Here is a 14,273-nt window from a genome sequence, read left to right as displayed (position 1 = left end):
CATGAGCCAGCGGTGGCCCAGGCCAAGAAGGCCAACAGCATCCTGGCTTGGATCAGCCCTGGGGTAGCCTGCAGGACCAGGGAAGGTAACATCCCCCTGCACTTGGCATTGGTAAGGCTGCACCTCGAATCCTGGGTTCAGTTTTGGGACCCTCACTCCAAGAAGGACATTGAGGGGCTGGAGCACATCTGGAGAACAGAACAGAGATGGGGAAGGGTCTGGAGCCCAGGGATTCTGCAAGTGGCTTAGGACTCTGGGGCTGTTTAGCCTGAAGGAGGCTGAGGGGAGACCTCATTGCTCTCTGCAGCTCCTGGAGGGGAGGTTGTGGCGAGGTGGGTACTGGGTTCTGCTCCCAGGTAACAAGGGATGGGATGAGAGGAAATGGCCTCAAGTTGTGCCAGGGGAGGTTCAGATTGGATATTGGGAAAATGTCCTTACTGACAGACTGTTGAAGCCCTGGCAGAGGCTGCCCAGGGCAGTGATGGAGTCTCCACCCCTGGAGGGATTCAAAAACCGTGTAGATGTGACACTTGGGGACATGGTTTAGCAGGCATGGTGGGGTTGGGCTGATGTTTGGACTGGATGAGCTGAGAGGTCTTTTCCAATCTGAATGATCCCATGATTCTGTGATTCTAAACCCATTTCTAGTATGCGGAGCCCTCTCTGAGCAGATCCAAGAGCCTGAGCAATTTTTCCAGCCTGTGAAAGCTCCATCCAGCATCATTTTGGAACAATCCCTATTTTTACTTTATGGAAAGCATGTGTGTGTTTGCATCTAAGTGCTCAGAGCAGGAGAAGAATAATCAGGGAGGAGAAAGGCAGAGGCACCCGCAGCGCCACTACCTGATTTATCCCCACAGCCGCGCTGGAACGTGCCCGGCCTTGTTTAGTCTGTGTGGGAGCACAAATCACGACACGATGTCATCATGCTGCCAGTGTCTGGATTTCATTAGGAGCCACATGATCGGCTTCAGCTGCTGCCGCGCGGCACGGGACGCAGGAGTGGGCGTGGGGTGAATCAGTGCCTTGTCCGCAGGTGAGGAGCAGCCTACCCTGTGGGATGGGGTTTGGCCCCTGCAGGGGACCCTTATGATGTCCTTAGGGAAAGGAGCAGGGTCTGATGTTGTCTCTGCTAGCGCAGTGACAGCAAGATGGACCGTGTGGAGCTACCAAGAAGCCAGGACCTACCCGTTGGGATCACTGCCCCTCCCCAAAATCAGGCTGCTGACCCTGAGGTAGCAAACAGGCAGCCCCAGGCACATCCTTTACATCCCTTGCAGCCTTGCTGCAACCCTTGTTTCCCTTGCATTCTTGGAGCCTCGGGCAGCCTAATCCTGTGAGAGGTGTCCCTGCCTATGGCAGGGGTTGGAACTGGAGGAGCTTTCATGTCCCTTCCAGCCTAAACCATTCTATGATTCTTTGCAGCCTGCTGCATTTCTTGCCTCCACTGCACTCCTTGCAGTCCACTGCACTCCACACATCCTTTTAATCATGCTGTAACCTTGAATACTTTGCATTCCTTGCAGCCCACCGCAACCTCTGCATCCCTTGCGTCTCTTGCAGCCTTATTGCAACCTTGCTTCATTTCCATTCTTTGCAGCCTCCTGCATCCCTTGCACCCACAGCACCCTCTGCATCACACTCTATACTTGAATCCATTGCATCCCTTGCATCTTTTGTACCCCTTGCATTCTGCTGCATCTCTTGCATGGCAGCATCTCCTCTGAGTCCCATGGATGTTTTCCTCTAACAACCGAAGCTCAGGTGTTTTCCAACACCTTTCTGACCGTGCCTGCTCCTCTCAACAGGTCAGCCCCTGCTTTTCCAGCTCAGTAGCCCTTGCTCTACTGGCTCCCTCAGCAGCTGGTTGGAAAGGGAGCACGGAGGTTTCACCCGGCACCACCACGAGCCAGCGCCCACCTCAATCCAGATCTTATTTTAGCTGCAGCTCAGGGGTGAAATTCCCATTCAGATACTCATTTCCAGAGGCCAGAGCAGGGGAAACACATTTACTTTGCAGTGTTTAAATTGGAATAAATCCAGTGAGCCCGAGGCCATCAGGCTCCAGAGGTCCAGGCCACACGCTCCCCTTGCCCAGGGGACAAGCAAGCATGGGGCTGAGGTCAGGCACAAGGTTAAAGTGGCCCAAAAAAGGAGAAGTGGGGGTGCTGGAAATAGGCAGTGAAGCCACTGCTGTTGGTGACCACACACCCAGAGCAGGATGGAGATGGGGGGCTGGGGCTGGACCTCCTTCCCCAGGGGTGCAGGGGGCTGGTGCAGCTCCTGGAGGGTCCAAGGAGGAGCTGGAGGAAACTCAGGGAAACCATCCAAACCAGTCCAGGTGAGGGCAGGAGAGGAGGTCCATCCACTGCAGCGAGCTTGCCCTGCATCACCACCAGCATCCTGGCCCAGTGATGATGGTCCATGCCCTACACAAACCAGTCCCAGCTACCTCGGGGCATGTACACCAGCTCTGGTATTGGCACCAGGACCTCCAAATCACAGCCTGCGCAGCCAAAGGCAGCGCCTGGAGCCTGCTGGGCTAATGAGGAGCGCATGGGACCCACATCTGGTAGCGATTGAGCACAGAGCAGTGCTGGGAAGGGAGGAAATTCAGCTTTCCCGCAGCACAAAGGAAAGGAGAGGAATGTCCGTGGCGGAGCGGAGGTCCCAGCGTCCCCCCTCTCCCTCCTGGCACAGCTGCGACACCTTTGGAAGGGGCACAACGGCACGGGATCGCACCTTTGCTCCTCTGCCTGCCCTGCGGGACCTTATGCTTGGGAACATCCTCCCCATCTCCCCGGGATGAGCCCCCCTCACCCTGGGTGCCTCCCTCTCCGCTTGGAGGGGTGCACTGGCTCCCGTGCTGGCCCCCCAAGCCGCACACGTGGTCCCTCTCCTGCCAGTCTGGTGCTGCTCAGGCTCAGGCTCATAGAATCACAGAATCATTGCGGCTGGACAAGAGCTCCAAGCTCATCCAGTCCAACCACCAGCAGAACCCCACCGTGGCCCTTAAACCACGTCCCCCAAGCGCCACGGCCACACGCTGCGGACTAGGAGAAGTCTAGCTGGAAAGCTGCCTGGAGGAAAAGGACCTGGGGGTGTTGGTTGACAGTGACTGAATACGAGCCAGCAGTGGCCCAGGTGGCCAAGAAGGCCAATGGCATCTTGGCTTGGATCAGAAACGGCGTGACCAGCAGGGCCAGGGAGGTTCTTCTCCCTCTGGACTCAGCACTGGTGAGACCGCTCCTCGAATACTGGGGTCAGTTCTGGGCCCCTCACCATCCTTCTGGATGTTGAGGCTCTGGAGCGAGTCCAGAGAAGAGCAACAAAGCTGGTGAAGGGGCTGGAGAACAGGCCTTATGAGGAACTATATTATGAGGACACGGAGTGGGCGGGGCTACTGAGTGGGCGGGGCCAAAGGGGGTGGGCGGGGGGAAAGGGGCGCGGCTGACGAGGCGGGATGGGCGGGGCCTGGGCGGGCGGGAAGGGGCGTGGGTACGGGGTGTGGGTGGAGCTAGCGCTGCAGTGACGTCATATATGGGCGCGGCCACGGGACGATTGCGTCATCGCGCAGGCGCCCGCTTGGCCGGGTGGTGCCATGGATCGCGTCGGAGGGGCCGCTGGGTACGAGGCGGCGGCGGAGCAGCTGTCCCGGCAGCAGGAGCGGCACTACCGGCTGCTCTCCGAGCTGCAGGCGCTCGTCAAGGCGCTGCCCAGGTGAGTGGCGGGACCGCGGCCGGTGCTGGACACGAGGGCGGGGGAGCAGGCACTGGGGGACACCGGGAGGGGGCGGGCTTGGGGGAGGAGAGGCACGGGGGACACCGGGGTTGGGGAGGGCGGGCGCCTGTGGGAGGGGGGACACCGGGAGGAGGGGTGGGGACGCTTGAGGGAGGGGGGACACTGGGGGGGGGGGGCACCGGTGTGGGGGGGTGGCGCTTGAGGGGGGGGGGGCACCGGGTGGGGGGGGACACACTTGATGGATGGGGGACACCGCGGGGGGAGGGGCGGTTGAGGGTAGGGGGACACCGGGGAGGGGTCACTTGGGGAAGGAGAGGCACAGGGACACTGCGGGGGGGCACTGCGGGGGGGGGGGGGGCACTTGGGAGTGGAGAAGCACTGGGGACACCGAGGTGGGGAGCATTTTGGGGACAAGAGGCACGCAGGACCCTGAGGGGGGGGGATGCTGGTGCTGACCTGTGCTCCCTGGGTGCTGCAGCTCCTGCCAACAGCGTCTGTCGTACACGACTCTGAGCGACCTGGCACTGGCGCTGCTGGACGGGACGGTGTTTGAGATCGTGCAGGGGCTGCTGGAGATCCAGCACCTCACCGAGAAGAACCTGTACAGCCAGCGGCGGCAGCTGCACAGTGAGCACCGAGGTGAGGGGGGGCGGCACTGGAGGGGCATGTGGGCAAGGTGGGGGGGTTGGTGCTGGGGGAGAAGTGGACCCGGGAGGGACATTGGGACACTAGGGGGTGGCAGTAGGGGGACACTTGGACAAAGGGGGGCACTGAGAGAGAAACAGACCCAAAGGGGGGTGTTGGGGAACAGAGCCGGGGTGGGGATGGGACCTCAGGACATCAGGGAGGGCACCAGCAGTGCGGGGCAGGAATGGAGACACTGGGTGGAGGGGCAGTGGGGACACTGGGGGAATGAAGCAGGCAGTAAGGACACTCAGGGAGGCTGGGGTACACAGAGGTGGTGGGGAGGGAGAGTTGGTGGCACTGACAGTCTCTGACACATGGCCCATTTCCATGGCAGGGATGAAACAGGAGCTCTTCCACCGGCACAAGGAGGCCCAGCAGTGCTGCCGCCCCCACAACCTGCCGCTCCTCCGTGCCGCCCAGCAGCGGGAGATGGAGGTGAGAGGGGGGACCTAGGTAGGTAGGGGTCCCTCCTGGGGGCTCACAGCCCCTCTGCAGTAGGGCAAGACCCTCCTGCATCTCAGGAGAACTGCACCCTCTACCTTTACCTTATTTACCCTCTACCTCTACCTACAACTACCTGAAGGGAGGTTGTGGAGAGGAGGGAGCTGGCCTCTTCTCCCAAGTGACAGGGGACAGGACAAGAGGGAATGGCCTCAAGCTCCGCCAGGGGTGGTTCAGGCTCGACATAAGAAGAAAATTCTTCACTGAAAGGGTCATTAGGCAATGGAATGGTCTGCCCAGGGAGGTGGTTGACTTGCCTTCCCTGGAGGTGTTTAAGGGATGGGTGGATGAGGTAGAGGGGCATGGTTTAGAGGTTGGTGGGAATGGTTGGACTCGATGATCCGGTGGGTCTCTTCCAACCTGGTGATTCTATGATTCTTTCTCTTTGGTTTTGCCTGGCAAAGTGGTAACTTTGCGATCAGACGTGGCCAGTGGAGGCAGTGAGAGCAGGACTGTACCTACTGCCTTCCACTGTTCTTGGGACTCGGAGTAGGAGCGCTTCAGGATCTGGTTGCTCTTCAGGCTCACTAAAAGGCTTAGAGATGAGAAAAATTATCTTCCATTGTTTTTCTATCGGTTTATCTTTTTCAGGCTATGGAGCAACGGATTCGAGAGGAGCAGCGAATGATGGATGAGAAGATAGTCTTGGAACTGGACCAAAAAGTCATAGACCAGCAGAGCACCCTGGAGAAGGCGGGGGTGTCTGGCTTCTACATCACCACCAACCCACAGGTCAGTGTTCATGTGGGGAGCGTACAGACCAACAGCGCTCTTCTGTTAATGCCTTTGGGTTTTAAAACGTCTTGCTCCTAATGAATTCCAAGTCACTGGGTCAGAGCAAATGATCTGTCCTTTGCCTTGTCCGCTGATGGATCCAGTACCGTAGAATGAAAACCATTCCCCCTTGTCCTATCCCTGCACTCCCTGATCAAGCGCCCCTCCCCAGCTTCCCTGGAGCCGCTTTCAGTACTGGAAGCTGCTCTAAGGTCTCCCTGCAGCCTTCTCCAGGCTGAACAACCCCAATTCTCTCAGCCTATCCTTATATGGGAGGGGCTCAAGCCTTTGGATCATCTCCGTGGCCTCCTCTGGATGCATTCTTGACAGATGCTTGAACGAGATGAAGCATTTGGTTTGTGCTGCCTGTTTGGTTTTTTTTTTCCTGTTCCCTGCAGATCTGTAGCTCTGGAGTGGGTGGCACAAACCAGTCTGTGCTGCTGCCTGCAGCAGGGAATGGGGTCATGGTATTCTTGCAAAAACATCTCTCTCCTTTTGCAGGAGCTGACTTTACAGATGAATTTACTGGAACTGATTCGGAAATTACAGCAAAAGGAAGCAGAGTCTGAGAAGGCTTTTTCCTGAACAAGCAAATCTGCTGTTTATTTCCCAGAGTTTTTTTCTTCCTTCCCTCTGAAGAATCAACCGTTCATGCCTTTGGTTTATCTGGTGTCAGGAGCAGCTGCTGCTGTGGAACTAGCTGAGGCCCTTAGGGTACCCTTGGAGGTCGGGGAAGCAGAGCCCGGGACCTGCCTGCCTCCTCGCTCCTTGGAGCTAGGTGCATGCTGCACATCCCGCCAGGAATAGAGATGAGGGAGGGTGCCAGGAATAGAGATGAGGGAGGGTGTTCCCTGCCTTGGATAGCCCCCAGCGTCGGTGAGGCCGATTACGGAGCCAGGGCCGGGCACCGAGGCAGCAAACCCAAACCTGTGCCCAGATGAATCCAGGCGAGCAGTGTGAACTCCCTCAGGCTCCAGCCTCCTCTTCCAGTTTGAGAAGGAGGAGCAAGCATCGCTTGTAGGGAATGGGAGAGGCGAGGAGCGGCCGTATGGGAGAGGGACACAAAGAGGATTCGCCACCCAGTGCCACCTTGCCATGGCAGAGGGTTGGAGGACAAACCTCCAAGGTTTAATCCCAAGGAGATGGTTCTGTGTGTGTGTAGAAACACTCATGGACCCAGGGAGGCCTGCATGCAGATCTCGGCTGTAGTGAAAGGGGTTTCCTTGCCTCTCCCGCTGTTGCTAGGCTGTGACGTTTGCAGTGTTCCCACCTCACTTGGACAGCAGAGGAGGCTTGAGAGCTTTTGTTTTGTTACTTAAAACCAGTTTTCAAATGGAGATAAATAAAATCTTCTGTCCTGTCTGCTGGGGCTGTATCTCTAAACAATTGTGGTGATGTTTGTGCCGTTGCTGCTTGATGAGCATTGGGTTTAGGGGGTATAAGATCAAAATTGGAGAGGAACCTTGGGTGTTTGTGAGATCTCTGGGCTGAACTGGTGAGCCAGAGAGCCCGAGCCAGCTCTCGTGGACATGATGCGCAGGAGGAGGTGGGGCAAGTGCTGAAAGATCATTCTAAGGGTGTAAGAAAGGGAATGTGACAGGAACTGTCTGCCCAGAGAGAATGGGATGGGGCCAGGTGGAGCCCCTGAGCAGTTCTGTCCTCCATGGGTGAAGTTCAAGTTAGGGAAGCTGTTGGGGGTGGCTCAAGGGCTTGTGCTATTGAGCGTTGAAGGGCTTTGATTACAACTGGGGTCACTGCTTAAGGGTTTTCTGGCATTTCTAGCACAAGGCTTGTATTTCATAGAATCATAGAGTGATTTGGGTTGGAAGAGACCTTTACAGGTCATCCAGTTCCACCCCCCACCATGGGCAGGGACACCTCCCAGTGCGTCAGGGTCATCCCTGTCTCTCCACTGCAGCATCCCTCGTTTTTTATCCCCCCCCGCAGCATCCCTCGTTTTTTATCCCCCCCCCGCAGCATCCCTCGTTTTTTATCCCCCCCCCGCAGCATCCCTCGTTTTTTATCCCCCCCCCGCAGCATCCCTCGTTTTTTATCCCCCCCCCCCCCGCAACATCCCTCGTTTTTTATACCCCCCACCCCGCAGCATCCCTCGTTTTTTATCCCCCCCCCCGCAGCATCCCCCGGTTTTTTCTTTCCCGCAGCATCCCCCGGTTTTTCCCGCAGCATCCCCGGTCCCCGCCGGGTCCCCGCCGCTCCCGGTGGTTCCCCCGCCGGTCCCTCCCTTCCGCCGCGCCGGGAGGCGGAGCCGGGGCGGTGGCGGAGCCGGGCGGATCGGGGCCCGGGCCGTGCAGGTGAGCGGGGACCGAGCGGCACCGGGACCGGGGCGTGGGGGTCGCCCCGAGGATGCGGGAATGGGAGCGGGTCGGGATTGGGACCAGAATCGGGGCGACGGGTGGCGTCCCGGGGGTGCGGGGCTAGGGCTGGGACGGGGACCGGGATGGTGCGTGGGATGCGGGACTGGGACCGGGATGGTGCGTGGGATGCGGGACTGGGACCGGGATGGTGCGTGGGATACAGGACTGGGACCGGGATGGTGCGTGGGATACAGGACTGGGACCGGGATGGTGCGTGGGATACGGGACTGGGACCGGGATGATGCGTGGGATGCAGGACTGGGACCGGGATGGTGTGTGGGATGCAGGACTGGGACCAGGATGGTGTGTGGGATACAGGACTGGGACCGGGATGATGCGTGGGATGCAGGACTGGGACCGGGATGGTGTGTGGGATACAGGACTGGGACCGGGATGATGCGTGGGATGCAGGACTGGGACCGGGATGGTGTGTGGGATACAGGACTAGGACCGGGATGATGCATGGGATGCAAGACTGGTACCAGGATGATGCGTGGGAGACAGGACTGGGACCGGGATGGTGTGTGAGATGCGGGACTGGGACCGGGATGGTGTGTGGGATGCAAAACTGGGACCGGGATGGTGTGTAGGGTGAGTCCCAGGGATCAGGACTGGGACCAGGGGTGTGGGACTCGGGTTGGGTCGGTGCATGGGGTACACCCCAGGGGTCAGGGCTGGGGCCAGCATCACGATGAGGCTGAGCAGGGGCGAAACTTTCACCTCTCCTGCCCAAGGATGAATCCAGACACTAAACCCAGCCCCCTGCCCTGGTGTCCCCACGGAGTCCCCACCCAACTAGCTGGGGAGGGCTGCTCGCTCGCCCAGCTCCACACCCCAAAACTGCGAGCCCAACTGGTCAAGGGGACTCAGACACAGGCGGCGAGGGGGTCAGCCAGTGTCGTGCCACCAGCTCATGGTGGCCTTTATGGGGTTTTTATGGTCTCAGAGACTGACAGACCCAGGGAGCAGGGGTGCACGAGTGGCACTAGCCCTCTGAGCTGTTCCTGCGGGTTGGGGACGTGGGAGAAATTATATCCTAGCAGGGAGAGGGGTGGGGTGGGGGTGCAAAGGGTGGCTGGAAGGGGGGAGCATCTCTGAAATCACAGATCACCCCACAGAGCAGTTGTGAAGGACGCAGCACCCAAAGGTCCCCAGAGCTGTGTCCTCCCGCTGTCGGCTGGCAGCTGGGGCTGCTTCCCAGGTGCTGGGTGTGTTTCCTGGACTGGCCAGGAACATCCACATCCTTGCTGCTCCGGACTTCCTGCTGCACACCTGTGTGCCACGCCGGGGCTTTCCCTGGGGAAGTAGCGAGATACTGGGAGCAGGGGGATGCTGCAAGGCACCTCGGTGGGCTCTGGGCACACCAGGGAGATGCTCCATGGTCCCTCGGTGGGCTCTGGGCACACCAAGGAGAAGATCAGGTTGAATAAAGTGGAGGGGAACCATCAAAGAAACCTTAAGCAGAGCCAGAGCAGCCTGGTTTGGGCTTTAATACAGCTCCGTTTTATAAAGAAAAGTCTAGGAGATGCTACCATGGGGGTGCTGTGGTTTTTCTCACACCTGGAGCACAAGCACAGGTCCTCATGCCGGGTGGCTGGCTGTCATGTGTCACCACCCTGGAGAAGGGCACGCTCCGCTTCTGAGCCCCTGGATGGCTGAGGAGCAAGGAACACCCTGACTGTGCCCCGGTGGCTTTCCCACCCCATCCCCACCACCTGCAGGAGGGGCTGCTCACACCTTCCTGCTCCTCTCCAGGTGTCTGGGCTGGGTCTCGTGGCCGTGGAGCCCTCACCCTGCCGAGGGCAGGGTCTGGTGCCTCCAGGATGGCGAGGTGGCTGCCTCGCTCCACCGACCTGACCCGCTTCTGCCAGAAACTCAACCGGGTGAAGACCTTGGAAGACGACATGATGGAAACGTCCTTCAACAGATGCCTCACCACCATCGACCTGACGCTGCTGGGCATCGGGGGCATGGTGGGCTCTGGGCTCTATGTACTCACGGGCACCGTGGCCAAGGAGATAGCTGGCCCTGCCGTCATCGTCTCCTTCATCATCGCTGGCTTTGCCTCGCTCCTGGCTGCTCTCTGCTATGCTGAGTTTGGAGCCCGGGTACCCAAGACAGGCTCTGCCTACATGTTCACCTACGTGTCCGTGGGTGAGATCTGGGCTTTCCTCATCGGCTGGAACGTGCTGCTGGAGTACATGATAGGGGGAGCTGCAGTGGCCAGGGCCTGGAGTGGCTACCTGGATTCCATCTTCAACCACAAGATAAAGAACTTCACCGAGACCCACGTGGGTGCCTGGCAGGTGCCATTCCTTGCCCGCTACCCTGACTTTTTGGCAGCTGCCATCCTGCTGGTAGCCACTGCCTTCATCTCCTTTGGGGCCAAAGTATCCTCCTGGCTCAACCACGTCTTCTCTGCCATCAGCATGGGTGTCATCCTCTTCATCCTCATCATGGGCTTTGTCCTCGCGCAGCCTAAGAACTGGAGTGCCCAGGAGGGTGGCTTTGCCCCCTATGGGCTGTCGGGCATCATGGCTGGCACAGCCACTTGCTTCTACGCCTTCGTGGGCTTCGACGTCATCGCGGCCTCCAGCGAAGAGGCCAGGAACCCGCAGCGGGCTGTCCCCAGGGCCATCGCTTGCTCCTTGGGGCTGGCCACCGGGGCTTACATCCTGGTGTCGGTGGTGCTGACGCTGATGGTGCCCTGGCACACGCTGGACCCCGACTCAGCCCTGGCCGATGCGTTTTACAGGAGGGGCTACGCCTGGGCAGGGTTCCTGGTGGCTGCTGGCTCCATCTGTGGTGAGTACAGCGGTGGTGGGAGCCGCTCGCCTCGCTTGCGCTGGGGGCTGGGAACTGGGACAGTTTGTGTCTGACGTGGTCCTCCTTTTGCCCGTCCCTCAGCCATGAACACGGTCCTGCTGAGCAACCTCTTCTCCCTGCCACGCATTGTCTACGCCATGGCCGAGGATGGGCTCTTCTTCCAGGTCTTCTCCCGAGTGCATCCCCGCACGCAGGTGCCCGTGGTCGGCATCGTGGTTTTCGGGCTGCTCATGGCCCTGTTGGCCCTTGTCTTTGACCTGGAGGCCCTGGTGCAGTTCCTGTCCATCGGAACGCTGCTGGCCTACACCTTCGTGGCTGCCAGCATCATCGTTCTGCGCTTCCAACAGCAGAAAGCGGACGCCCCTGCACCAGCAGCCGCTGGGCGGCCCAGCCCCGAGCCCCGCGAGGGTCCGTCCGCCGGCGAGATGAAGGAGTACGAGTCCTTCTCAGACAAACTCCAGCTGGTGGACAGGGAGAAAAGCAAAGAGCACCGGGAGCCAGGGCAGCTGAAGGCAGCGTTTGAACCCTACCTGGAGTTCCTCAGCGATTTCTACCCAGGCGAGGTGGTCACTGTGGCTGTGGTGACCCTGATGGTGTCTGCCGTCTGCCTCTGCTCCATCCTGGTGTTCGGCAACACCCATCTCCACCTGCCCACCTGGAGCTATTCCTTGCTGCTCGTCCTCTTCAGCCTGGGCTTCCTGCTCAGCCTCCTCCTCATCTGGGCGCACGAGCAGCAGCGCAACACTCAGACCTTCCAGGTACATCGAGGGGGACGGGCAGGATCCGTCTCTTTGCTGGGGTGGGTGGGGTGGGAGCAGATCTGGGGGATGCAGGGAAGCAGCGCAGCTCCTGGAGGAGGAGGAGGAAGAGGCAGAGGCTGTGCGGAAGCACGGGGTGTGGGACGGTGTTGGTGCCTGTGGTGTCACCCTGCATAGGAAGCATTCCCAGCAGCTCCCTGTCCATCCTGCAGGATCACTCCTGCCCACCCTGGCCCCCCCTCCTCCACATCCAAAGAGCCCCTCATGCCCATCCCAACTCCTTCTGCCTTTGATCTCCCCTTGAGCTGCAAGCAGGGCTCTTCTCCAACCCCCAAATCACACTGATGCCTCTCTTGCTCCCCTCCCTCTCCAGTTTTCAGCCCCTCTGACCCTGGTGTGGTGCATGGATGGAAACACCAACAGCAACAGCAGCTCCATACCGAGCCCCTGTCCCAGCTTCTCCAGCAAAGAGCGTGTTGGCTCTGAATTGTGCTTGGGGTTGGTTTGGTCCTCGTGATGGAGCCTCAGGGCTGTTCCCAGAGCCTGTGCCCACCCCACCAGCCCGGCACACAGCCTGTCTTCCAGCTCACGACTCCCTGACAACTGTTCCTTTTGTCTGCTTTTTTTTTTTTTACCAGAGAAAAAAGTCATTTTCAGGAAGCCTAGGGTCAAAATCGCTTTTTTCTCTGCATTTACAAGTGCTGGGTTTTGTCTCCATGGTTTTAAGGATGCTCTCACCACCTCCTGGCTCCATTTCTCCCATAGATCCCCCTGGTTCCACTCTCCCCTGCGCTGAGCATCGTCCTCAATATCTACCTGATGCTGAAGCTCAGCTACATGACGTGGCTCCGCTTTGCTGTCTGGCTGCTCCTAGGTGAGTGCTCCGTGGCAGCAGGAATCGTAGAATCATAGGAGTCCCAAGGTCACAGCTGTTCTTGGGCAGATGGGAACTGGGCTTGTGTCAGCACTGGCCAGCAGCTTCGGCGGCTCTTTCGCTGGTGATGGGTTTCTGAAGTGCATGGTTCCCCTTTGTGCCTGCAGTTCCCCTTCAGAGACACAAGCCAGTGTCTCCCTGGCCCTCTCTGCTGCCCAGAGTTTGTTTCTGTTGAGGTTCCGATCCTCCTTCAAGCTCTGGACCAGAACATTCCCCTGCTCCCAAGGTGGCTTCCTGGGGAGCCCTTCCCAGTGTGAGGCTTCTGTTCCATGGGGACTGGGGTTGTCCTTGCTCTTCATGGCATAGGATGAGGGGGAGTGAATTTAAATTATTTAGATTAGACATTGCGAAGAAATTCTTCACAATGAGGTTAGAGAGGCCATGACCCATGTTGCCCAGAGCAGTGGTGGCTGCCCCATCCCTGGAGGTGTTCAAGGCCAGGCTGGATGGGGCTTGGAGCAACCTGATCCAGTGGGAGGTGTCCCTGATGGGCAGAGGGGCTGGAACTGGATGGGCTTTGAGGTCCCTTCCAATCCAAACCATTCCATGATTTATGGTTTCCTTCCCACCACCAGTGACTGCTGGGAGCGGTGTTGATGCTGATGGGTGGTGGGCGCTGTGACCAAGAAGCGTGTCAGGGATGGAATTAGGTTGGAATTAGATGATCTATGAGGTCCCTTCCAACCCAAACCATTCTGATTCACACCCTGTGGGATCCTTTCCTATCTGCAAGCAGCTGTTAAAGCCCCGCGGGTGCTGTGGCTTGTGCTGCTCCACCGGGATGCTGGGCTGCATCCGTACCAGCCCTGGCCTCTGCTCAAGCTGCCGCTCCCCGTGTCCCCACTGCAGGCCTGCTTGTCTACTTCGGCTACGGCATCTGGCACAGCAAGGAGAACCTGCGGGAGCCCCGGCCACAGCGTGTCAGTGCCCGCTACGTGGTGTTCCCCAGCGGCAGCCTCGAGGAGAGGGTGCAGGCGGTGCAGCCCAGCTCCCAGCCTGCTGCCAGCCTGCCAGACACCGACACTGAAGACTGCAAGAGATGACAGCCTGGGGACAGGGACACCTGCCCCCCTCCCCAGAATCCCCTTCTCCTCCTCCTCCTGGTCTCACCAGGGCTGCCCTGGGTTTGTGGCTCCATCCGGAGATGCTGAGGATGCTCGTCCTTCCCCACTGGCTCCCACAGAATGTGAAGGGGCTTCTGGCTCCCTCCCTCCCTCCCCATCCCCAGAGCTCAGGGACTGGGGCTGAGCACCCCTAGCCCAGTGCCTGCCCTGCTCACCAGGAGCCACCTCCTCCCCACCTTTCTGCTGGCCCCTCCATGCAGCCGGGGATGCAGAGGGGCCCTGGGGACCAGGACAGAGCCCAGTGCTGCCTGTCCTGGGTCTCCTCCCGGCTGCAGCCCCGTGAGACCCTGCCTCCCACTGAGCCTACCTGCAGAAGGAGGCAGGGGCCAAATGAGCTTTCCTACCAGCATCCCTGCCATCCCCATCCCTGGGTTGGGTTGAGCTGGGGACATGAGGTGGAGAACAGACAGGACCAGAGCAAGGGGCTGGGCAGGGACCCTGGGGAGGTTGAAGAAGCCCAACCATCTTCCCAGCCACTGGCATCTGCTGTTCCACAGGGGGTGAGGGAGCCGTGGTCCTGCCCAGGCCAGGCTCTTGCCCCAGCCCTGTGCCA

General features: G+C 59.4%; 2 protein-coding genes across 2 annotated transcripts; both read left to right on the top strand.

The window, feature by feature from the left end:
* The first annotated feature begins 3,576 nt into the window (after positions 1–3,576).
* LOC138727959 (protein DGCR6) lies at positions 3,577–7,067 on the top strand. The gene is made up of 5 exons (XM_069870863.1): positions 3,577–3,720; positions 4,220–4,380; positions 4,763–4,863; positions 5,521–5,661; positions 6,205–7,067. The coding sequence occupies exons 1-5, from the start codon at positions 3,602–3,604 to the stop codon at positions 6,286–6,288; spliced, it is 606 nt and encodes a 201-aa protein (XP_069726964.1). The 5' UTR covers positions 3,577–3,601; the 3' UTR covers positions 6,289–7,067.
* Positions 7,068–7,997: 930 nt separating this feature from the next.
* SLC7A4 (solute carrier family 7 member 4) lies at positions 7,998–13,824 on the top strand. The gene is made up of 5 exons (XM_069870862.1): positions 7,998–8,015; positions 9,834–10,883; positions 10,986–11,662; positions 12,428–12,536; positions 13,446–13,824. The coding sequence occupies exons 2-5, from the start codon at positions 9,902–9,904 to the stop codon at positions 13,637–13,639; spliced, it is 1,962 nt and encodes a 653-aa protein (XP_069726963.1). The 5' UTR covers positions 7,998–8,015; positions 9,834–9,901; the 3' UTR covers positions 13,640–13,824.
* Positions 13,825–14,273: the final 449 nt, after the last annotated feature.

Source organism: Phaenicophaeus curvirostris, chromosome 17 (genome assembly GCF_032191515.1).
Source record: "Phaenicophaeus curvirostris isolate KB17595 chromosome 17, BPBGC_Pcur_1.0, whole genome shotgun sequence".
NCBI classification, from domain to species: domain Eukaryota; kingdom Metazoa; phylum Chordata; class Aves; order Cuculiformes; family Cuculidae; genus Phaenicophaeus; species Phaenicophaeus curvirostris.
This window is presented reverse-complemented; position numbering and strand designations above follow the sequence as displayed.